The sequence below is a fragment of the Oncorhynchus kisutch genome, linkage group LG25 (assembly GCF_002021735.2).
Source record: "Oncorhynchus kisutch isolate 150728-3 linkage group LG25, Okis_V2, whole genome shotgun sequence".
NCBI classification, from domain to species: Eukaryota; Metazoa; Chordata; class Actinopteri; order Salmoniformes; family Salmonidae; genus Oncorhynchus; species Oncorhynchus kisutch.
In genome coordinates, this window is record NC_034198.2 from 18,145,408 (window position 1) to 18,171,552 (window position 26,145).

Here is a 26,145-nt window from a genome sequence, read left to right on the forward strand (position 1 = left end):
ATTCGTCAATTTTTCGGAAACACCCGAACTTTTATTCGCACAGCGGGGTGCTAATAAGGTCACTCACTCACTCACTCAATGCAGTTGCAGTAGATAGAGCCTGGCGCATGTATAACGGCAGTGCGGTGCAGAGTAGGCTACAACAGTAGTTAGTCATAGGTCCTACTCCTACTGAAAACATTTTCTGGACTACATCCATTTCCTTGTGGATTCCCTAGGTAAGTATTTCTGCTCCAGACATCTTAATTTCAATGAAATGTTTTCTTGTTTGTTTATCTCACGATGTCTAAAATAATCCATGCAGGCTACTGTAGACGCAAGCTTTACGCATCAAATGATGGCCGCACTATCCAAGCTAGTCTTGCAACATTACGTTTGGATATGTTTGGAGAATTGTTTAACGTTCTGCATGCTGCGCCCTGAAAGTGGAATCGTTTTTATTACTTGATGTCTGTGCTGTGCGCTCTGGGGAAGGGTCGGGTCAGCTACAGAAGTATTGTGTAACATATTGTATATGTTCTTATTATATAGGCTTCATAATGGTATTACTCGTGTGATATTACGCGTTGGAACCAGTTCAAATGAAACCTCCAGCCCACTCTGTTGTGATAATCTGTTCTTACCGGCCAGAGGTGTTGTCGTGTGTGTCCTAGAATAGAAAGTCACTAAGGTTGTGGTCAGGGACAGGTGAGTTATAATCCGGGATCTCCTCTTATCTCAAATCCACAATACATCTAATGCATAGCCTAATAAACCTTTCATTTCATGTGCGTAATGATAAAGGTGTCCATTAACTAGAGCCTATGTTTTTATGTTTCGCCGGAAATTGCCTGTCGTGTTTACAAATTTGGCTTTATGTCTATTACAGTTTACTCAACTCCGTTTAATTCGTTAACCGGATTAATGGCACGGGTTCTGCCGGTGTCCTCGGTAGATTCTCCCGGTCCCTGTGTGCGCGCACGTGTCCCAGTCACTCGTTTTGGACATGCGCTAATCCCGCTTGTTGTTTTGACCACAGAAAAATAAGACGCAGGTTCACCTGTTGTGAAAGTGTTACAATAACGTTTAGGTTCGGTGGCTCAACTGCCTCATTCAAAACTCCCATCTTTGCGTAGTAATATGGTGCATAAATATTGGCGTGTAGGCCTAAATTCTTCTGTCAATTCTGATATAAATCTAAATGACAAGTTACAATTTCCGGTCTAAGGGGAAGGTGCTCTTACTGATCAAACTGTGTTAGAACAGTGGTGGTCAGCCCTCCTCTTGGAGAGATACGGGTTATGCAGGCTTTCGTTTCAACCCAACTATAACACACCTAATTAAACTAATCAAGTTCCTGAGCATCACCTTATTAGTAGAACCAGTTGTTTCAGGGCAGGGTTGGAACAACACCCCACAGGAGGGTAACTCCACCTGATTAAGAAGGATAAGTCCTTTCAAGGTGTTAATATAAGGTGATGGCACAGAGCCTTCAAAATAACCCTAACAACCAACCAGCTGTGAAAATCCTTTGTAGACAACATTTCCAAACACAAAGCATCATTGTTACTCTGCTGTGTTCTCCTTGGAAAGTTGATGAATTGCATCTTCTTTTGGCCAATTTCTCCTGCTGCCTCTGTCACAAAAAGTACAGAAAATGTACCCTCCTGTACATCAAACTAGGAGGTGCTGCTGATTCAACACCACTGGGGCCAAACGGTCGATCGGTGGGCTGTGTAAAAACGCTCTCAGCTGCTGCTCTACATCTCCATGGGATATCTGCCTGACACCAAGGCCCACACAAAACGTGTCATTCTGCAGTTTTTTTTCTCTCTCTCCCCATCTCTCTCACTCTCGCTCTCTCTCTCTCTGCAATTTATTTTATTTTTCTCTCTTTTCTTTTCTCTCTCTCTTTCTTTCCGTCAAGCCAGGCCAGTTTTAGGTGAGGCCGTTCCAATGAGCCCACAGAGGATATCAACTGCGATGTAGTGATATAAAAGTTGCACAGTATACACACACACACACACACACACACACACACACACACACACACAGAGTTTAGTGTTAGCACAAAATAACCCTAAGACCTTTAAACATAACAAGTGCAGGAAAATCAGTGGGCTAGTTATTGTTTTCGTAACAACAAACACACACACACACACACATCGATTTGAGGTGCTATTGGAGCCCAGTCAGCTGTAGATCAGGCCTAGCACTGACAGAGTGAGTGCCAGTGCGGTTAGGCAACACAATACCAGGATACACTTCTACACTCCATCCTCAGGTGGCAGCACCAATCGGGTCAATGGCTGTCCTCTGCCAGGAAGCCTTGATTAGCACAACAGGTGGTGGCAATCAGGATTGATAGGCAATCTGTGACCAGAGGCATCTAGGCCTGCCAGTTTCTGTAGTTGTCTTGTGTTAGTTAACCTCTTTATTTTAGGCATGCCTCTTTGTAGTTTTCTGCAAAGAGAAAACTTGAACGTATAGTAATCTGCTTGGACTGGCTGACCCTGGGAGTCATGACTGAGCTGACCCTGAACTAGCCCTTGATCATGTCTCTCAGTTCCATTAAATGACACATAAGAGTCATTGAACACAGACTTCTTTATTCGAGGGGAGTTTTGTTAAGATACCAGAGTTTCGGTCTAAACATTTACATGCATCGCTTGCGGTATGTTTTTTTAATTTTTTTTATCATATTTACTTAAAAAATATATAACTTATTTATTTACACCAAATACATACAAAAACAACGACGACATGTCCTCTGCCCCGACCCGCGTGCTCACACCCATGTCCCTAGTGCCTGCATTATTGTTTGCCACATGGCCTTAAATTGTACCAAATCGTTTCTTTAGCTCTGTCGCCCCCATGTTATTTCAATATTTATATATAATATAATATAATAAATCATTTGATTTTTCCATTGTGTTAATTATGGCGGATTCATTGATTTCCACATTTTTCATGTTTTTTCAAGATGAAGGAGAAGAGAATCGTCCAGCCCATTGGGTATCTCACTACACCCCCATATGTCATGTCCTATACAGACCTTATCTTTCAGGTTTAAACCGTGTACAGCAAGTGTGTATTTTTCATTTGTGAAAATATTTTGATAGGATATGAAAGTAGAGGGATTTATGTTTCTAGAACCGCACTGCAATTGAGAATCGATTCTTGTTTAGATGGAGTATTTGGCTGTTTTGACTTCCAGAGCCAATTCACCCTTTAAACAGAACATGTAAGGTCCTTGGACTAAGGAATAACATTAAGCTCTTTTAGTCCAATGTTGGGCTAGTACTGGACTTAAGTTAAGGTGGCTGTCTCCTAGGTACATGCATTGAACACCTGGTCACATATACCTACTTCTCACATTTATTCACCCATCAAATCAGGTTACAGACCGTGCAGTGTAGCTAGGCCTAAGACCTTCAAACATAACAAGTGCAGGAAAATCAGTGGGCTAGTTCTTGTTTTCGTAACAACACACACACACACACACATCGATTTGAGGTGCTATTGGAGCCCAGTCAGCTGTAGATCAGGCTTAGCACTGACAGAGTGAGTGCCAGTGCATAATAAAGCTGTGTATCACTGTGCCAGCATATTGAACCTGTGTATCACTGCCCCAGCGTATTAAACCTGTGTATCACTGTGCCAGCGTATTAAACCTGTGTATCACTGCCCCAGCGTATTAAACCTGTGTATCACTGTGCCAGCGTATTGAACCTGTGTATCACTGTGCCAGCATATTGAACCTGTGTATCACTGCCCCAGCGTATTAAACCTGTGTATCACTGTGCCAGCGTATTAAACCTGTGTATCACTGCCCCAGCGTATTAAACCTGTGTATCACTGTGCCAGCGTATTGAACCTGTGTATCACTGTGCCAGCGTATTGAACCTGTGTATCACTGCCCCAGCGTATTAAACCTGTGTATCACTGTGCCAGCGTATTAAACCTGTGTATCACTGCCCCAGCGTATTAAACCTGTGTATCACTGTGCCAGCGTATTGAACCTGTGTATCACTGTGCCAGCGTATTGAACCTGTGTATCACTGTGCCAGCGTATTGAACCTGTGTATCACTGCCCCAGCGTATTAAACCTGTGTATCACTGTGCCAGCGTATTAAACCTGTGTATCACTGCCCCAGCGTATTAAACCTGTGTATCACTGTGCCAGCGTATTAAACCTGTGTATCACTGTGCCACAGGGCCTCTCCCCCAACTGCCAACATGATGAAGGAGTGCCTCCAGTTCCTCATCGAGCCGGCGAAAAAAATTAAGATCCGCCTCAAGGTACAACCCTGGGACACCTCAACTCTCCGACACCTCGTAGCCCTTTCCTGCAGTCAATTGACCTAGTGGCCTCATGGGTGGAATGTTATTTAGTATTTTCCATATTTTCATAATTTAAAAAATATGGATGCAGAAAATCTGGTGTTTCTATGTCAAGCGGTTTTGTTATATTTCAGTCTTCTGTGAAGTATATAAAGTGTAATATTGGGACCCAAACTCAAAATGTAATACATTTCAACTCTATAGTATATCTGATATGGTACAGGTGCTTCGTTTTGTTAAGCCCATAACCATGTGTGTGAGGCTTATACTTTTGTTTTAAAGTAGATTTGTTTAAGATTACCAAGATTACTGCCCCAATGCAGTAAAAGGATAATAGTACTGATATTTCTCCTTGTCAAGATGTACTCAAGAGAAAGAAAGGATTGCTTCATTTCCTGATATACGGTGGTTTATCTGTGTAGCAGTGCTTCAGGTTTTTTTTACCATTTCCTTCTTCTCTCTCATCCATTGCTCTCTCTGTTCTAGGAGTCTCGTAAGAAAGTGACAAATGAGAAGAATGAACCTTTAGTGGAGAGTCAGCTGTTTATAATGGAGCTGGCCAGGGAACTCAACAGACTGTGCCAGGTACACACACACACACACACACATGCACACAACCACTCTCTCTCTACTATTAACTCTCTCTCTCTCATTGCAGAGGTCAAATGTCCTAGCCCACATCTGGACCAATGAAGACTCCTGGCCTCCCAGTGTGTGTAGAGAATACATAGTGGAGTGGGCTGCCGTGCTGGAGAATAGAGTACAGGTGAGCACTCGTATTTGAAAGAAGTGAAACTAAGTTTTACTTGAAAAGCCTTTATTTCTTGAAATCAATCCTTTGTCATTGTCCTCTTTGTTGATAAACTATTACCATGCCTTGATGTGAGACTTGTTAATGTTGTTTTTACTTAATGATCTCTTTATTGACCCATGTCCTTTGCTTTTGCAGCCAAGGAACATCCAGACAGAGCTGCAGGCTGACAGGCCAGAGAAGAGGGAGTGGAACGGTCGCCTGTTGTGTATGCTGGAGACAGGTGGAGAGTATGACATGGCATCCCACAAACGGGTCATCATGGACTGGACACACCAGCTCAAAAACAAACTAGAGGTATGGAAATAGGGGAGGGATTGGGTCACTACTACAAGAGGTTGGTGGCACCTTAGTTGGAAAAAACGGGCTTGTGGTAATGACTGGAGTGGAATCAGAGGAATGGTATCATATACATCATACACATTTCCAGGTATTTGATGCCATTCCATTTGATCCGTTCCTGCAGTTATTATGAGCCCCTCTCCCCTCAGCAGCTTCCTGTGAGTCCAGTGTATTACTAAAGTGGTTGTACTACACTACTACTTGTTGTTGACAAATTAACAAAGACACGTTGTCCTTTATCTAATTTTATCCTCTGGCACAGCGAGTAGTTTACTGATGAACTTGAATTAGAGTTGTTGTTATCCCTTGGCCTCCCCCTTCTTTCTCTTTCTCTGTATTCCTCTCTTCCTCTCCTTCTATTTCTGTTGCTGTCAGACTCCAAGGCTGCCACACCTATTTGATTAAAGACTTACTCTTGCTCCAAATTCCTATTCCTCTCGCTCTCTCGCTCTCTATCTTTATCCCTCCGTCTCTGACACCTCTGTAATTAAGGAGCAGCTCCCTGTCCCAGTTCATCCTTACCTCTCCTTCTCATATGACATGCTCTTCATTTATTTAACAATTTTATTGAACATTTATTTAACAAAAAACATACCATCAACAATTTACAGACACACAAACAATGACTACATCTCATCTGCCCAGTCCCGCATTCTCACACCTTCATGCCTAGTGCCTGCATTATTGTTTTCCACTTGGCCTTAAATTGGTTTTCTTGGTCGTCCATCCTATTTCAATAATTCAATAATAAATCTTTTAGTTTTTCCATTGTGTTCATTGACTTCCACGTTTTTAGCATACGTTTTTTTTCAAGATGAGTGAGGATAAAGGAATCGTCTAGCCCATTGGGTATCTCACTACACCCCATATGCCATGTCTTAAAATATGCAGACAGACGGATTAAAATAAAGTTTACATTGGGATACTTCTGACAGCCAACTTTCTAGCTCCGCCCACAACTTCCAGACTTAATGTCTTAAGGTATAGGGGGCAGCATTTTCACTTTTAAATAAATAGCGTGCCCAATTTCAACTTCCTGCTACTCATGCCAAGAATATAAGATATGCATATTATTAGTAGATTTGGATAGAAAACACTCTGAAGTTTCTAAAACTGTTTGAATCATGTCTGTGAGTATAACAGAACTTATGTAGCAGGCAAAACCCAGAGGACTAACCGTTCAGATTTTTTTTTTGAGGTCTCTGTCTGTTCAGTGAGTTCTCATTGGCAAACAATATTTCTTAGGAACTTGTTTTCAGTTCCCACCGCTTCCATTGGATGTCACCAGTTGCGCATTTCGGAAGCTGTTTTTTTCTGGATCAAATGTGCCAAATAAATTGATATATATGGACGGAATTAATCGAACAAAAGGACCAATTGTGATGTTTATGGGACATATTGGAGTGCCAACAAAAGAAGCTCGTCAAAGGTAAGGCATGTTTTATATTTTATTTCTGCGTTTTGTGTAGCACCTGCAGGGTTGAAATATGCTAACCTCTTTTTTTACTGTTGTGCTATCATCAGATAATAGCTTCTTATGCTTTCGCCGAAAAGCCTAATTGAGTATCTTACATGTGGGATTTAATGAAGTTTGATTTTTATATCGTTTTTCTTTAAATGCCGCGCTGCATTTTCCCTGGCTTTTGCCCAAGTGTCCCCTATACCATAAGTTAATAGCATTCCCAGAAAGCATAGATTATTGAGTCATTATTAGTTTTACACTTGAGAGACGATTCTGTCGTTGTCCTGTAGAATTTGTACATTTTGTCTCTTGTGTAATGCATTCTATACATTAGTTTATGTTGGATTAAGCGTACATTTTCATGAAATGTAATTTCATTAGTTAGGCTCCAACTTTCCCTCCATCTTGTGCCAACATCAGTTCTTTTAAAATATTTTTTCCAGTAGTTTATATTTTTTTTCTAAGAGATTGTCACTTAGATATATAAAACCTTGCAGAGATCATATCTTCCCTATCATATGAACATCCTTTTCTGACTCAAATAGGATTCCCTCAAGGTTACTCTAATGTCCAAAAGATTTTAAATGTACATTTTGTGATATGTAACTTTTAAGTTGCATGTATTTGAACGTATCTACATTTGTCAGTCCAGAATTACATTTGAATTCTGTCATGGAAATAAATGTATTTCCTGTTAACAAAGTCATTTACAGTTTCTGTGCCTTTTAGTTTTCCATGTGGGCCAATTTATTGATGAACTCTGGAAAGCTATTCAAGGATTGTTCCATAAGGTTGTGTTTCTAGGAAGTGACATTTTCTTCCATATCGTTATAGTGTTCTTAACTATGAAGTTGTTCATCTTCTTAGCTTTATCCTTTGTAAATAGACATGTAAAATATTCTGGGGGTGAGCTTGCGCATCTTCAATATGTACCCATTGTTCCTCTTTAGTGCATTTAACTATATGTCACAAGTAAAAGCCTTAGGTAGCGAGTTGATACAATTCTGGAAAGTCTGGAAGGTTAAAATCACCCTCAGACTTAGGAAGATGTAAAACTTTCCATTTTATTCTATGAATTTTATTGGCCAATATAAAGTCTGTTAGGACCGAGTATACTTTTTTAAAAGAATGTCATTGGTGGGCTAATTGGTATTACTGAGAATAAATACAAAAACATTGGCAGCCATGCCATTCTAAAGAGGTTTATTCTACCTGTAAGATTTATGGGAAGATTATTCTATTTAATTAGATCTGCTTTCATATTGTTGAGTAATGGAATAAAGATATATTTATATATTTGTTGTTTGTTGTCACTTATTAAGCATCCTAAGTATTTAATATTTTTGTGGTCCACTTAAAGGATTGCTGTAGATCGGAAGTTGTTTTTCTTTTTCCTATTGCCATTATTTTGTTTTTTTTCCACGTACATTTTATAGCCTGAGATTTTTGAGTATTCTGAAAATATTTTTACAAAGGGAAATTGAGTTTTCAATATTAGTCAGGTATATCAGGAGATCATCTGCAAATAATTGTATGTTTAACAATACTGATACCTGTTATATTTGAGTCCTGTCTAATTCTTTCTGCAAGGGGTTCATTTGCCAGTGCAAACAGGAGGGGGGAGAAGGGACATCCCTGTCTTGTGCCCATTTCTAAAACAATTGAATCAGATAATGTATTACAGTGGCTTGCGAAAGTATTCACCCCCTTGGCATTTTTCCTATTTTGTTGCCTGACAACGTGGAATTAAAATGGATATTTTGGGGGTTTGTATCATTTGATTTACAGACTGAAACAGGATTCCCTCAAGAATTTCCCTGTATTTAGCGCCATCCATCATTCCTTCAATTCTGACCAGTTTCCCAGTCACTGCCAATGAAAAACGTCCTCACAGCATGTTGCTGCCACCATCATGCTTCACTGTGGGGATGGGTTCTCAGGGTGATGAGAGGTGCGCCAGACAGCGTTTTCCTTGATGGCCAAAAAGCTCAGTTTTAGTCTCATCTGACCAGAGTACCTTCTTCTATATGTTTGGGAAGTCTCCCACATGCCTTTTGGCAAACATCAAATGTGTTTACTTATTTTTTTCTTTAAGCAATGGCTTTTTTTCTGGCCACTCTTCCATAAAGCCCAGCTCTGTGAAGTGTACGGCTTAAAGTGGTCCTATGGACAGATACTCTAATCTCCGCTGTGGAGCTTTGCAGCTCCTTCAGGGTTATCTTTGGTCTCTTTGTTGCCTCTCTGATTAATGCCCTCCTTGCCTGGTCGTGAGTTTTGGTGGGCGGCCCTCTCTTTGCAGGTTTGTTGTGGTGCCATATTCTTTCCATTTTTTAATAATGGATCTAATGGTGCTCCGTGAGATGTTCAAAGCTTCTGATATTTTTTATAACCCAACCCTGATCTGTACTTCTCCACAACTTTGTCCCTGACCTGTTTGGAGCGCTCCTTGGTCTTCATGGTATCGCTTGCTTAGTGGTGTTACAGACTCTGGGGCCTTTCAGAACAGGTGTATATATACTGAAATCATGTGACAGATCATGTGACACTTAGATTGCACACAGGTGGGCTTTATTTAACGAATCATGTGACTTATGAAGGTAATTGGTAGCACCAGATCTTATTTAGGGGCTTCATAGCAAAGGGGGCGTATACATATGCACGCACCACTTTTCCATGTTTTATTTTTTAGATTTTTTTTTGAAACAAGTTATTCTTTTAGTTTCACTACAGGTCTGTGAGAGCCAGAAATCTTGCTTGTTTGTAGGTGACCAAATACTTATTTTCCACCATAATTTGCAAATAAATAAAATGTGATTTTCTGGATTTTTTTCTCTCATTTTGTCTGTCATAGTTGAAGTGTACCTATGATGAAAATTACAGGCCTCTCTCATCTTTTTAAGTGGGAGAACTTGCACAATTGGTGGCTGACTAAATACTTTCCCCCCCCACTGTATATACATTTTCATTTTCAAACTTGTAAAATGATCATTCATCTCATTGTTGTTTCTAAATACTTTATCTTTTAAAATTATAACTGGTTTAACATGTATTCGTTTTATGAGAGCTGCGAGATGTTTGCCTGGTTTATTTGCCATTCAGTTGTATGCTTTATTTGAATTAAACCTGTAGTTATCTCTCTTCAGATGTAAAAGATTGTGTTCCTGCTTAAGTTCAGATACATTTTTTCTAAGATAGTGATTTATTTTTCTTTAAGTTTAAGTTTGAAATCGGATGTAACTTTTTTCAGAGTATGAGATTTTCATTCCCCTAATGTACACCTTAAATGCACCCCAGATTATATCGGGGGTCGGCTTTTTTCAGTCCTCTGTTTACATTTGGAATGGTAAAGTTTAGAATGTTTTTTTGTTTACGAATTTTAATAAAATTAATTCTCCAAATTCTGTCGCTAAATGTATTTTCTACGCTAAATGTATTTTCTATTACTGTGTTATTAAGCATAATACTGGAGAATGATCCAATATCACTATTTCATGGATGTTTTTATCCAGTAAATTGTTGAGTTGCATTTAAAAAAAGAAAGAAAATGTACTAAATTCTTGAATAGCTTTTCTTACTTTGAGAAGGAATAGTATTTTGTAGTTGGGAATAGTATTCTTGTGTTGTCCTGTAAATAATTTGTAGAGATGAAAATGTTCAGCCTCTTTGGAGGCTCCCTAAATTAACCGTCTTTATTACTACGGCTGTCAATCTCATCAAATGTCTGATTTAGTTCACCTGCTAAAATAATGGTTCCTGTCTGGATTTGATCTACTATAGCCTGAATTCTATCTAAAAACACCAGATGTGCCCCTGGTGAAATATACAATGAAATCAATGTGCATTTCTCACCATGTAAGGTACAATTCAACATTAGAAAACTGCCTTCTTGGTCCATATGCAGGGATATAAGTGAAATGGTGTATTCTTATTTATCAGGATGCCGACACCTCTGCTGTTACTACAGTAGGTGGCAGCATAGGCCTCTCCAACCTAGCTCCTCTTTAAATGTTCCATTTCTATTTTTTGACTATTTCTACTTTTGAAAAAAACCACATCTGCTGACAGTCTCTTTAGGTGTTCGAGAGCCATATGTTTTTTTCCCCATCATGGAGCCTGTGGACATTCCATGTGATAAGTGAGATTTGTTTTGGTATTTACTTGTATAGAATCAAACTTAACCTTATCTGTTCTCTCTGTCATTGAAGAACCAAGTAAAACATTTTAATAGACATGACATATGAGGGCGGTGGGCATTACAAAGAATGGGAGGATTATGGTATAAATACATAGTGATTGTATACATTACATATATAGAGCTTGTGGACATTTAACAAAAAACACTAGAATAAAGCAAAGTACGGACATGCTGACATGCTCTTCAGACTGATATTATAGGAGAGATGGGATCTAAACTTTTCAGAGTGGTATTGAATGGCAAAGAGATCTTGGTGTGCAGATCCCAATTTAACCGTTCAGCTGAGGAGCAGAGTTTAGTCCACTAGTGTTTGGGATGTATTTTACCTGTGAGCTCAAGAGCAAAGCACTAGGGGATCCTGGGACGGCCCCACAAAACGGGGGATGCCAGGCCCCAGGCCTCTCATCAAAGATGAACAATCCCCTATCCTGCGTGTGCCAATATAGTGGACTTACTGTATAATGTAGCTCTGAATTCAGAAAGGCCAGTAACAGAAGATGCCATCTCCCTCTAAATCCCACCTCTCCAACCCTCTTTTAGTTTCTTAGTATATAAAGTAATAACCATATTGACTTCCCTCCCTCCTCTCTAGCCCATTGTCTGGCCCGGTGAGCCCGTATTGATGATGTTGGATGATCTGGAGTTCCAGTGGAGGAGGGGGCGTCTGCCGAACCTTCTCCCAGCCCTGGAGCTGGTCATGTGGGTCGTGCTGAGTGCAGACAACCCTGACAAGGTGTGTGAGTTTCAATGAGTCAACAAAAAAAGAATAATACAAATAATTTAAAAAACGAACACCCTTGCCTGTCTTGATGTAAACACTCACACTTTTCCTGTCTTATTTGCACTGATTTGCTGATAGCTACTTATTGAGGCAACTATTTTCTTACTATGACTGTGATATGCAGTTGTCTGTCTTCGCTACCTTAAGATGAATACACTAACTCTTAAGTCGCTCTGGATAACAGCGTCCGCTAGATGACTCAAATGTTCATGTAAACTAACTGATTACCAATTCACATGCCTGACTAGACACATATCACACAGATAAACTCACTCAAGCCTCTGTGTTTGCAGGAGGACGTAACCAAGCAGTGGCTGATCAGAAAACAGAGGAGTCAGAAGATTGGTGTGTAGAGCTTTGACGTTTTGGAGTCATCAAGGAAGTGTTAGATTCAATTAGGTCAAGTGTTAACCCGCGAAAGCCGACGCCCGCATAGCTGGTGTTTTGGTGGTGCAGGAGGTGTAACTGCGTTGGAGCTGTCAAATCGGTGAGCGGGTGTTCGTGGTCATTATCATGAAGCCACACCCGTCCCAATCATGTTAGAAGTTTAGAACGAGAAAGTGTAGGCTATATAGAAATAATGACGCTCAAATTGAAAATTATAAAATGAAATAATACGGATTCTTATCAGCCTAATGGAGACGTAGATTATATTCCAGTGTTCAGATTTGTAAACACAGCTTCATGGGATTTCTAAATGTGACTCGGTGCAGCCAATGGCAATATCCACAATAGATATAATGTCGGCAGCCGCTTGTGGATTTGACAGCTCTAAAACCTGTCACATGCTTCCCAGTCGAAACAGTTTGCGCATGTATTATGATGACATTTTGTGACCTTTTGGTGTTCAGCAGTTATTTTTGTTGGGCTGTTTGAGCGCATCACATTTTTCCTTGAGGCAAGTCGAAGTTTGGTAGTCGGATTGGGAACTATGGACAGGATTCTTCAATGAAGTGTTTGTTGTCTTTCAACGAGAGACCACTAGTTTTCATGCACAATTTTTTACTTGAGAAATACTGCACCAAACATCTTTGTTAGATGTGAAATTGTGCGATTCAGACGTCAAAATGTATTAGAGTATTTTGAGGGAGTGTTATTGACTATGTTGTTGCTACAGCATCTAAAGAGGGACAAACAGTAATATTGATTCTGTAACTGCTTTCTTCTATCTCCTCCTCGGACGAGGAGGTGTAACAAGGATCGGACCAAAATGCAGCGTGGCTATTGCAATCCATGTTTATTAAATAAATAAAGAAACTCGAACTTTACAAAAACAATAAACGTAATGTGAAAACCGAAACAGCCCTATCTGGTGCAAACACAAAGACAGGAACAATCACCCACAAAATACACAGTGAAACCCCGGCTACCTAAATATGGTTCCCAATCAGAGACAACGGGAATCACCTGACTCTGATTGAGAACCGCCTCAGGCAGCCAAAACTATGCTACACCCCTACTCAGCCACAATCCCAATGCCTACAAAACCCCAATACGAAACACAACAAAATAAACCCATGTCACACCCTGGCCTGACCAAATATATAACGAAAACACAAAATACTATGACCAAGGCGTGACAGAACTCCCCCCCCCCCCCCCCCTAAGGTGCGGACTCCCGGACGCACCTCAAAACCATAGGGAGGGTCCGGGTGGGCGTCTGTCCATGGTGGTGGCTCCGGCTCGGGATGTGGACCCCACTCCATTAATGTCATAGTTCCTCCCCTTCGCGTCCTCGGATAATCCACCCTTGCCGCCGACCATGGCCTAATAGTCCTCACCCAGAACCCCACTGGACTGAGGGGCAGCTCGTGACTGAGGGGCAGCTCGTGACTGAGGGGCAGCTCGGGACTGAGGGGCAGCTCGGGACTGAGGGGCAGCCCGGGACTGAGGGGCAGCCCGGGACTGAGGGGCAGCCCGGGACTGAGGGGCAGCCCGGGACTGAGGGGCAGCCCGGGACTGAGGGGAAGCCCCGGGACTGAGGGGAAGCCCCGGGACTGAGAGGAAGCCCAGTACTGAGATGAAGCTCAGGCAGGTAGTTGGCTCCGGCAGATCCTGGCTGGCTGGCGAATCTGGAAGAGTCTGGTTGACTGGCAGATCTGGAAGATCATGGCTGACTGGCAGATCTGGAAGAATCTGGTGACTGCCAGATCTGGAAGAATCTGGTTGACTGACATATCTCGAAGATCATTTTCTGACTGGCGGATCTAGCTGCTCTGGCTGCTCCATGCAGACTGGCAGCTCTGGCTGCTCCATGCAGACTGGCAGCTTTGGCTGCTCCATGCAGACTGGCAGCTCAGGCTGCTCCATGCAGACTGGCAGCTCAGGCTGCTCCGAACAGGCAGGAGGCTCCGGCAGCGCTGTAGAGGAGGAAGGCTCTAGAAGCGCTGAACAGGCGGGAGACTCCGACAGCGCAGGAGAGGAGGAAAACGCTGGCTGCGCTGAACAGGCGGGAGGCTCCGACAGCGCTAGAGGGAAGGAAGGCTCTGGCTGTGCTGAACAGGCGAGGCGCACTGAAGGCCTGGTGCGTGGTGCTGGAACTGGTGGTACTGGATCGAGGACACGCCCAGGAAGCCTGGTGCGGGGAGCTGCCACCGGCGGACTGGTGTTTGGAGGTGGCTCTGGATAGACCGGACCGTGCAGGCGCACTGGAGCTCTTGAGCACCGAGCCTGCCCAACCTTACCTGGCTCGATGCCCACTCTAGCCCAGCCAATACGAAGAGCTGGTATGACCGCACCGGGCTATGCACCCGCACTGGAAACACCGTGCGCTCCATAGCATAACACGGTGCCTGCCCGGTCTCTCTAGCCCCCCGGTAAGCACAGGGAGTTTGCGCAGGTCTCCTACCTGGCATAGCCATACTCCCTGTAAGCCCCCCCCCCAATACATTTTTGGGGCCGACTCTCAGGCTTCCATCCGCGTCGCCGTGCTGCCTCCTCATACCAGCGCCTCTCCGCTTTTGCCGCCTCCAGTTCTTCTTTGGGGCGTCGATATTCACCAGGCTGTGCCCAGGGTCCTTTACCGTCCAATATCTCTTCCCAAGTCCAGAAGTCCTTTGATCGCTGCTCCTCACGATTAACAGGGAGAGTTGGCTCAGGTCTGACTCCTGACTCTGCCACTCTCTCCCTGAGCCCCCCCCAATACATTTTTGGGGCCGACTTTTGGGTTCCTTTCTGCGCCGCCGTGTCTTTCTCTTCGACTCCATTCTCCTATAGCCCTCTTCGCACTGCTCCAGCGAATCCCAGGCGAACTCCGGCACTCTCTCTGGGTCGACCGCCCACCTGTCTATTTCCTCCCAAGTCGTATACTCCTGCTGTCCATAACGTCCTCCCATGTCCATTCCTCCTTTCGCTGCTCCTGCTGTCACTGCCTGTTACCACGCCGCTCGGTCCGGGTGTGGTGGGTGATTCTGTAACGGCTTTCTTCTATCTCCTCCTCGGACGAGGAGGTGTAGCAAGGATCGGACCAAAATGCAGCGTGGCTATTTGCAATCCATGTTTATTAAATAATAAAGAAACTCGAACTTACAAAAACAATAAACGTAATGTGAAAACCGAAACAGCCCTATCTTTTTTTTTTTTTATAAAAAATAATTTATTATCTTCAATACCATTCATTCTTTACAACTCATAATTTTCATACATACTCAAATAATGGTATTTTAATTTAACTAATTTAACTAAACATAAACCCCAAACAAAACCTCAGGGGAGCATCTTCCCTCCCGTCACCCTACAAAATACCTTTCCCTATCTCCCCATCCCTAATCTATCCCCTTACAAATCTAAATGACACCCAGCCCTAAACCCCCCTTCCATCTCTCCCGAGCAGCATGCTGCCCCCACTTCCTCTCCTCCCTCTTCATCCTCCCCCTCAAATCTCCTTCCACCCTCCTCACTATCCCTTCCACCCCCCAATCTCTCCCTGTCTTCACCATGTTCTGCCTGGCTTCCCACAGCCCCCGTTTAAAGAGACTCATGAGAAGCCAGAGCAGAAACCTGTCCCTATCCGTCCCTCTCGCTCTCCCTACACCTCTCTCTAACCTGGCCCACGTCAATACAAAATCCCCCCTTACCAAACCTAACAACACCCGTGCCCTAGCCCATACTACTCCGGCAAAGGCACAGTCCCAAAAGACATGGCGCACAGTCTCCTCCCTGCCACAAGAGGATCTTGGACAGGTGGGGGATTGCACCAAACTATACCGGTACATGATGGAACGTACCGGCAAGCACCTATGGAGGCTCAACCAATTCAGGTCCTTGAGCCTGTTGTCCAGACCCCGCGTCTGCACTCCCTCCCAGACCACTTCCGAGATGCCCACTACAGGCACCGGACTCCCTGCCTTTCTGGCCTCCTCGTACAGGTGCCTGTGATCTAAACCTACTCGGGCAACTTCAACCTCAGGGTGCGCACGCAGCCACTTGGCCGCATGACCAAAGTGCCACGGCAGCTGTTCTGCCCGAGGACCCGTGTTAGACCACACCATTATGCTTCTCGCCTGATATGAGAAGAACACCCGCAGGAGGTAACCGGATGGGTGTATCACTGGATGAGCAAGCTCCGTTAACAAGAAAGAAACAAAAATTGTGTCCAGCTTGAGGGGGAAATGTGGTACCCCCCTACCTCCCTCCCCGATGGGACAGATCATGCGCGCCCTGGCGACCCACTCGCACCTGCCACTCCACATGAACTGAAACACAAGCCTCACTAGAGGCCTCCTCAGACAAGCCGGCAATGGGTAGATGTACGCCAAATACAAAAGAGACGGCAACACATCCACCTTTAGGACCAGGACTTTGCCCATAAAAGACAAATACCTAGCCTTCCACATTGCTAGCTTCCTCTGTACCACTGCGATACGCATGTTCCAGTTCAGCGTCGCTGAGCCGGAGGTCTCAAAATGGACCCCGAGAATCCTCAGGGCCCCCTCACAGAGAGATAACCCCCCGGGCACATCCGTTCTACCGCGCCATCTACCGAAAAACTTGACGGAAGACTTTGCATGGTTCAGAACCGCTCCCGACGCTCGGGTGAAATCCCCAAAGATGGCAAGGGACCTTGTCAGGCACGAGTCCTTGCACAGCAGCAAGGAAGTGTCGTCGGCGTACTGCGTCATCTTAACACGCAGCCCACCACTTCCAGGGATCAACAAGCCTTCCACCCCTGTGTCTGCCCTAATGGCAGCCCCCAGAGGCTCCATGTACAGAACGAAGAGGAGAGCCGAGAGTGGGCACCCCTGCCTGACCCCAGACGAGAGGTCAAAAACGTCACCCAAGTGACTATTTACACTAACTCGGCACCCCGCTCCGACATATAATGTACGAATCCATCCTATGAACTTCTCCCCAAATCCTAATCGACCTAACACTCTGAATAAAAAGGATCTATTCACGCGATCAAAGGCTTTCGCCTGATCTAGCGCTGCTACCATTAAAGGCAGTCCTCTATCTTCAACCCAAGCGATAGAGTCCCTGATTAACTGTAGGTTCCATCTAATAGAGCGGCCCTCTACCCCGCACGTCTGATCCTCATGAACGACGTAGGGAAGGGCTGTGCGCAACCGGTCTGCTAAAACCTTTGCAAGTAGCTTGTAATCTACGCACAGCATGGTCAATGGCCGCCAGTTGCCAAGGTCTGTTACTTCCCCCTTCTTATATAAAAGTGACAGCACACCAACAGCCATTGATCCCCCCGGGACCCCCGTCTCAAGGATGGCCTTCAAGACTTCGAGGACCACTGGTCCAAGTATACCCCAAAACTTGAGATAAAACTCAGCCGGCAGCCCATCCATCCCAGGCACCTTCCCTTTTCCCATCCTCCTAAGAGCGCTCTCAACCTCTTCTAGTGAAATCTGGGCCTCCATCACTTCTCTAATGTCCTCCGGCAACCGCCTGGACAAGTGTTCTAAAAACACATTTCCCTGCTCTACATCTATTTCCCTTTCCTTAAATAAACCTTGGAAATGATCAGTTGTCACCCTGACCATATCCTCTGGTTCTCTAACTATACTACCATTTTCTTCCCTAATGCCATGCATTACCTTCCTACTCTGTCTGGCCCTAACCGACTTAAAGAACATAGCGGAACAAGTCTCATTGTGTTCTAGAAAGCCACTATGCGCACGCTCCAGGAAAGCTCGAGCCTTCCGCTCCTGCAACTCCCTGAGCTGCGCCTTTAGGGTAGCGGATCTCTCCCAGTCAAACGACCCGCCGAGGTTGCCTGCCTCATACTCGAGTTCAATTAACCTTTGGATACGATCCACCTCCCTCCTCTCCTCCCTTTTTTTCCTCTTGCAATACCCTATTATAAAAGCCCTAATCCTCACCTTAACTAATTCCCACCACTCTAACACCCCCTCGCACATGGACCGGAGGCCTTCAAGCCTCCAAAAGAAATCATAAAACCTGTCAACAAAAGCCTGCTCCTCCAGCACATCCCGATCTAACTTCCAGTACCCCCTACCAAAGAGGCAGACTGGAGACCCCACCTGCAGGAGCACCCCGTCGTGATCCGAAAAGAAAACAGGCAACAGCCGCCCAGACAACTTACCCAAAGACCTGGGTACAAAAATATAGTCGAGCCTCCGCTCAACCCCCCTGGAGTTGCGCCATGTAGGACCGGCCATTTTCGGAGTAGTGTGCAGACCACCATCAACCAGACCATGGCAAGCCATTAGCCTGGTAATGGCGCCTGCACTGCTATCCCCCCCTATTCCTAAATCTGTATTAAAATCCCCCCCTATCACTAATTTCCTATTTGTGACACACAGGGGCGTCAGACAGTCCACCATCTCCCTCCTGTCTGCCACCACCTGTGGCCCATACACCACCACTAATCTAAATTTACAATCCCTTATCGTGACATCCACCCCTATAACCCTCCCCTGCATTACCACAAAAGAATCATCCACTTTTACCTCCCTGTGCCCACACAAAATCCCTACCCCCGATGAGTGCACCCCCCCAATACCCCAAACCGACTCCCCCTTGTCCCACTCCCTCTTAAACCTACTAACATCCCCTCCATCCCTCAGGTGAACCTCCTGTAAAAAACAAAAATCAAACCCCACACCCTCCAAATAACTAAAAACCGCCCTCCTCTTAACAAAATCCCTTAAACCCCTTACATTTAAAGTAACAAAAGTAAAATTAGACCCCATGAAAGAATCAAATAAAAACATGTAATACACTCAAATTCTAAACCCAGACAGAAAAAAACAAAAACAGGAGACTCACCCGATGCTCCCCTGCTCCATATCTACCGGTGAAAACACCATCCGTACTCCCGACATCCCCCCCACTTCCTCCATCTCACCAACCCAGGATGCAGGAATAGTGTTTGGCTCCGGGGTGCCCTGCACCCTGGGTCTACCCCCACAATCCTCCCCCTCCCCAGTGCTGCAGCTGGATTGGAAAAAAATCGGGGAGGCTGAGTCCCCAAACAAAAAACTCCCCACCTCCTCCTGTACCCAGTCCTGAGTCTTGTTAGGTGTGTCCCCACCCAACAGAAGTTGAGGGCCTGGGGAAACCAGCAGCAACCCAGAGGTTTCTCCCACCCCCATCACTCTCTTGGCCATCCCCTCCCTCTCACTGTCGGCCAATCGCACCCTCCTCTTCATTCTCTTCTTTGGTGATGGCGGTAGTGGAGAGATACCACCCTCCCCCCCCACCAGCTCCTCCACCATACCCCTCATCTCTTCCACCAGGGCACTTTCCCCCCAGTCCACTTGCTCTTCCACCGTCTCCTTCTCCAACACTCCTCCCTCGCTTTCTTCTCTCTCATGCTCCTCCACTCGGTTGCCTTCTTCCGCCGCTTTTCCTGGTTCTCCTACTCCCGTGCCTTCCGTTTCCTTCTCTCTTCCATCCGCCGCTTCTTGCTCCTCCTCCTTCCTTGCGGCCTTCCCCTCTGGACCTGTACTCTGGTCATGAGGCTTGCTTCCTTCCCCCCCTCTTCTTTCCCCATCCCCCGCTCCTGCTCCCCCCCCAGCCGCAGACGCATATGACCTCTGACGAGCCGGGCACCCCCGCCACAGGTGTGCTGACGAGCCACACCCGTGGCACGCCTTAGGCTTGTCACAATCCTTCGCCTCGTGTTCCTCAGATCCACAAAATCTGCATTTTCTTGTGCTGCACGAGGCGAATATGTGGCCGTAGGCCATACAGCGCCTGCAAAATGGGGGCTGACGTGTATAAAACAACGTCCCCCTGTCAGCCCCTAGGGAGAACATAGCAGGAGGATGGAGGTAGCCACCATGTCCCTTTGGGTCCTCTCTGAGGAGGGCCTGGAAGCCTCTCCTCCCATTCCAAAACCCAAGGGAGTCTTTGAGGTGCCTTGCTGAGGAGACGTTATCCATGTATCTCCCCAGAAAGGCCCTCACCTCTTCATCCTTAACGTATGGGTTGTAAATGTTGACAGTTACAACCCTAAAGTTATTCTTCGCCAGGCTTGTTATTTCATAGTGGCTCATCGGCCTCTCGCCTCCCACTGCTCTTGCCCTTCTCAGGATATCATCGTGTTTCTCCTCTGTATATAGTGCCACATCGTATGCTCCCTCCAACGAGTTGCCTTGGAAACAAAACACGTCCTTCACCGTCAGCTTTAGAATCCCCATCAATATTATCCTTCCAAAAGTTTCCCGTCCTAAAGGCTCCAACTCCTTTTCCTTCCAAGCAAAACGAATCGTATTGGCCAGCCCAATCCCAGGGACCGACCGTGTTGATGTATTTAGCACCATCTCCGCAAGGAGAATGGCGCTCGTTCTCTTCTCTTCCAAAACAATGAAAAAAGAAAATCCAAAGTGACTGAGCCTATTCTGGTGCAAACTAACACAGAGACAGGAACAATCACCTACAAAATACACAGTGAAACCCCGGCTACCTAAATATGGTTCCCAATCAGAGACAACGAGAATCACCTGACTCTGATTGAGAACCGCCTCAGGCAGCCAAACCTATGCTACACCCCTACTCAGCCGCAATCCCAATGCCTACAAAACCCCAATACGAAACACAACAAAATAAACCCATGTCACACCCTGGCCTGACCAAATATATAACGAAAACACAAAATACTATGACCAAGGCGTGACAGATGCCTTTTTCTCGTTTTTCAAGCTAAGGTCTTTGCCTAGCCGAGTTCCGCTAGGAGCAACCGAACGTAAAATGTGGGGCACCTTAACACCGCCAAAACAACAGCAACATGGTGTCACCTAGCACAAATCTGATTGAACCTAGCCCTTACACAAGTATAACAGCAATCAGTGACAAAGAGATGTTGGAGATCACAGGTGTGTCAATGTGTGACAATGAGAGATGGTGACTATTTTGATTATGCCACTAAGTATTGATGAAGGGTAATAATCGATCAGTGGTCAAGATATCAAATCAGGGCAAGGTGGGCACAGGCTAGCCCACACCATTCTCACTCTAGCCCAGCATGAGCTAGCCCACAGCAAGCCCACATCAGGGCTAGCCTACACCAGCCCAACACAGGCTACACCAGCCCAACACAGGCTAGCCCACAACAAACCCACACCAAGCCCAACACAGGCTAGCCCACAACAAGCCCACACCAAGCCCAACACAGGCTAGCCCACAACAAGCCCAACACAGGCTAGCCCACAACAAGCCCAACACAGGCTAGCCCACAACAAACCCACTCCAAGCCCAACACAGGCTAAAAAAATGAAATAAGTGCATATGAGGGACTTAGCAGTTTCTCTTGTAAAAATAGATGTATGATAGCTGTCATTCGCTAAATACCTTCGAGGGTTAAATAATAGATCAAATGTATAAGGTGGACAGCTCAAATAGGTCCATTATTTTAGCCCACATCGGGCCGACATCATGCCAGCGTGGGCATGTTTTCTGGGAAAATATGCGTTTATTTCAGGCAGTGAGGGCTGCCCATCGGCCCAGTGTGTGCAGCCTACATGGGGGCCAATATTTTTGCCCGCATTGGGCCCACATTGTGCCAATGGGTGTGTTTACACAGGCAGCCCAATTCTGATATTTATTTCCACTAATTGGTCTGTTGACCAATCGCATCAGACCTTTTCACATCAAATCTTTGGTGAAAAGACCAATTAGTCAAAAGAATGATCAGAATTGGGCTGCCTGTCTAAACACAGTCTTAGTGGGCATGTTTGCTGGGATGGTTGATGAATCACTTGAAGTGCTGCCAATTGGTACTGATAAAACATTAAAGAAATAACTCATTCCAGTAGACACCAGAGGAATGGACAAACATGCCTGAGTCCTTTGCAGTTACGTAACAGGAAATGAGTTAAGGTTGATCTTTTAACAGTATTTTAACCCCAGTTTTGTTAACACTTTCAGATGCAGCCCGCTACATCCCCCATAATGGTATGTGAAACTCATGCTGGACTCATGCTTTATTGAGGAGTAAAGGAAACTGTAAATACAGTCAACCCATTTCTCACCCTAACAACTTTTTTTTTCTCAGTATGGAACTGGATCTGTGATGCTGCAGAGGAAGTGACCCTTGACCCCAAGACAGCCAACCCTGACCTCATCCTCTCCAACGGCGACAAGCGCATGTGCTGTGGCCTGGAGCGGCGAGACATCCCTAACTGCACGTGTCGCTTCGATGGCTGGTGGTGCGCTCTGGGAAACGAGGGCTACATCTCTGGGCGCCATTACTGGGAAGTTGAAGTGGGCAACCGGGACTGGCGGCTGGGCGTGGCTAAAGCTTCTGCCCAAAGGAAGGGTTATAGTTCCCTCAACACAAAGACGGGCTACCTCACCCTGCGGCTGGAGAGGGGCTCAGACCTCAAGGCCCTAACGGTGCCTTCCACCCCGCTGGCCCAGATGCTGGTCCCCAGGAAAGTGGGGGTCTACCTGGACTATGAGCAAGGCCAGCTCTCCTTCTACAACGTGGAGAAGAGGTCCCACATCTACACGTACAACGAGACCTTCACAGAGAGACTGTTCCCTGTGTTTGGGACTGTAGAGGTGGTGAAGGGTCTGGCGATCAGGTCGGCACAGACCAGGGAACCCTGCCTCTGCCCTGGACCCTGTCTCTGGTGCTAAGCTAAGTGCTTAGATAACATATCACAGCATCTTTAAAACTGGTCCTGGAGAGCTAGCGTAGAATCCACAGTTAGAGCTCGAATTCAATCAGATTAAGCGTAAACCCGCGATAGCTGACACCCACATAGCTGATGTTTTGGTGGGGTCGGAGTTGTAACTGCGTTGGAGCTGTCAAATCGGTGAGCAGCTGCTCGTAGTCATTGTCATGAAGCCACACCCGTCCCTCTCGCGCTAGACGTTCAGAACGAGAAAGTGGAGACTATACATAAATAGTGACGCTCAAACTGAAAATCACTCAATGAATGATATGAGGATTTCTCTGAGCTTAATCAATGTGTAGATAACATCACACATTCCAGTGTTCCAACATCACACATTCCAGTGTTCCAACATGTAAACAAGGCTGCATTGGGATGGCAATGTTCACGATAGGTATAATACTGGGAGCCGCTTGTGAATTTGACAGCTCTAACACGGTTCCACCTCAGACAAATGTCAAAACAACAGCTATGTGGGTGTCGGCTAACGCAGACCTGATTGAATAGAGCCCTCAATATTGTGAACGTAGCTCTATTCCGTGTCAATTCCAGGCTAGTGGAGTGCAGGCGTTTTGCTCTACTCCAGCCCTAACACACCTTATGCAATGGTTTGATGATTAGTTGATTAGTTGAATCAAGTGTGTTCAAATTAGGCTGGAACAAAAGCCTACACTCCCCAGGACAAGGGTTGAAGAACAATCATTTCCCAACACTTTTTCTCTTAGTGTCTTCATACCAGTTTATACCATCTGTAAATGAAGTGGTAACTGTTTGTATTGGTTGTTAAATTGCCATAGTATTTCATGGTATAAAGACACTGTAAAGAAAGTGCTGGCCAAATTACCCAAAGATCCAATGTAGTTGAAATGCTGTAGTTCAGTGAGTTTGCACACAGATGAAAGACAGACAGCACGCAGTAGTCTCATAATGTGTGTCAGCATATGGAAGTTGCGGTCTGATATTGACCGTGTGCATAACGGCGTGAACAATGCTTTTCCCCCCCAGTCATCAATAAATTAACATTTTTCAAAGATCTGTTTGTCGGTTTGTGGTCTACAAAGGTTATGAGAATAGATAGAAATGCAACTATAGTATTGAGGTTCATATTCAATCTTTATTAAATGCCATAAAATGGACATGTCAGATATAAAAAAACAAACAGCAGATTATTGTATGAACGTTACACAAAGTAATTCATGAGTAGCTATGATGACAAAGTATAAACATGTCTTTTTGGTATATTTATGAAATATTACGACTTTTTTTATTTTATTTTTTTAAATCAAATTCAACTTCTACATTCAACCAGTATAATTATTTTTGCCATATATCTCACTAAGTGTAAGGACTTGTTACAATAGACAGTATTTAGAATTGAACCAAAGCACAGCATAGGTGTAAAAATACATTATAAAGAGAATACAATCTTTTTGTCACAAAACATATCCCTCTGAAATATCAGGACCAAGTTTTCTATTTATGCTAGAATATATTAGTTAGGCATAACATACTTGTAGACCGAAGTACTCTTTTTAAAACAATTATACAGTAATGAGATAAACATTTAAAGTATGAAATACTGTTACCTTATGATGTTATATCAACACTATGGATTTATTAAAGACATGCTCCAGAACTTTGGCGACTAAGTATTTTTTTAAAGCTCCTAATTTGGGCTGAATGTGTAGTTCATACAGGCATAATCTATGAGCAAAATTACTGTTTTACCTCAATTAGCCACCAAATTCCTAATTTGATAGCGACTGTTTTCTGTAAGCTGTACGGCTCCATTTTCTCTATATTTTGCCCCCGTGTGGGGCGAGTTTCAGCCAATGAGCTTCAGTCCCTCGCCATCTGAGTGACAGATAGCAAGATAGCGCACACACAGCATCGCGCGCGAGAGAGAGCAATGACGTGGTGCACATATCTGCAGACGTGTGACATAGTACGGAATGTTTGGGGACCACTTTTGGTTTGTGAGCGCTACCTTCGGAACTACTGGCTAAAACATATACACAAGTACCAGAGAATCTCTTTAACTTTGTTCAGCATGGAAAATGTACAAAAAAAAAGAAATATGCAAAACCATAGGAAATATATTTTTACACAAACAATACATCGCAATACAGTATTTGGCATCAACATTTCAATTCAATCTCTTCTGACAAAGAAAATACATCAGCCTAATATATTTCATGTTTGTAATAGTAATGACTGTGAGAATCACAAACAATCTAATAATACAATTCTCTATGAGCCCCTACAAAACAAACATAGTTAAGTGTACTGGCAGGCGGTTGCTACTAAGATGAGACAACCTTTGATATGTGGTTGTCCCACCTAGTTATCTTAAGATGAATGCACTAACTGTAAGTCGCTCTGGACAAGAGCGTCTGCTAAATGACTCAAATGTTTTAAAAAATGTAAATGTAATCAAATGAACAAACTGCAGTCATCTAGCAAGACATCTAGCAGCCAGCCGGTATAAACACTTGTACACTCTCCCTCCATTATCTCTCAGATAATCTCTGCCAAGAGATATTAACACCAGTGCGGGCTCTACTTTAAACTATTGTGATACGACCTCAGATTAGCGCAGTAGCCTAATCTAAAGTCTCTGGGCGTAATACCAGCTAGAACCAATAGAGGGAGCCATGAGTAGTGTGTATAAAAATGACAAACTTCCAACAAGACTGTGGGGGTGGTAGAGTTCTTTGAATGTAAAATGTTTCCAACAAAATAGAAACAAGAGACAAAACTATAAACAAAATAATGAAATTAATCCCATGTCAGACAGAGGGCAGGACAGGACAGGATCCACTGTAACAGACAGAAAGGTGAACATGGTGTGTTGGGCCCCAGGGACACCGCCATCTTGTTGTTGACCTTTGACCTCAAGCCTCATAGAACGACCTCTCGACCTTCTTGGTGACGCTGCTGGAGCCGGCCACCTGCATGCTCCTCTGGACCACCTCCTTAGTCACATGACGGGTTACCATGCCGCTGGTCTCTGTGTGCTGGGAAGTCATCATCATACCGTCCCCTAGGGGTAGGAGAGGGAGTTAGCGTGTGAGAGAGAGAGACACTGTGTGTGTCTGTGTGATGGAGAGAGAGAGAGAGAGAGATAAAGAGATTCAA

At 44.6% G+C, this 26,145-nt stretch overlaps 2 protein-coding genes across 4 annotated transcripts in view; one reads left to right on the forward strand and one right to left on the reverse strand.

Annotated features, from left to right (window-relative positions):
- The first annotated feature begins 60 nt into the window (after positions 1-60).
- On the forward strand, positions 61-24,643 carry LOC109870333 (butyrophilin-like protein 9). The gene is made up of 9 exons (XM_020460815.2): positions 61-218; positions 4,197-4,281; positions 4,810-4,908; positions 4,982-5,089; positions 5,273-5,431; positions 11,726-11,866; positions 12,208-12,259; positions 22,256-22,282; positions 22,383-24,643. Exons 2-9 carry the CDS (start codon positions 4,219-4,221, stop codon positions 22,967-22,969), a joined length of 1,236 nt encoding a protein of 411 aa, XP_020316404.1. The 5' UTR covers positions 61-218; positions 4,197-4,218; the 3' UTR covers positions 22,970-24,643.
- Positions 24,102-26,145, reverse strand: part of LOC109870234 (integrin beta-4) — a 30,219-nt gene continuing 28,175 nt past the window's right edge. For 2 of the 3 annotated variants that reach the window (XM_031804893.1, XM_020460639.2), the window contains one exon: positions 24,289-26,050. In XM_031804893.1, coding sequence (XP_031660753.1) covers positions 25,902-26,050 — 149 coding nt within the window. In that variant the 3' untranslated portion in view covers positions 24,289-25,901. Of the gene's footprint in view, positions 26,051-26,145 lie in introns of all 3 variants that reach the window. The other variant, XM_031804892.1, reaches the window with a different exon arrangement.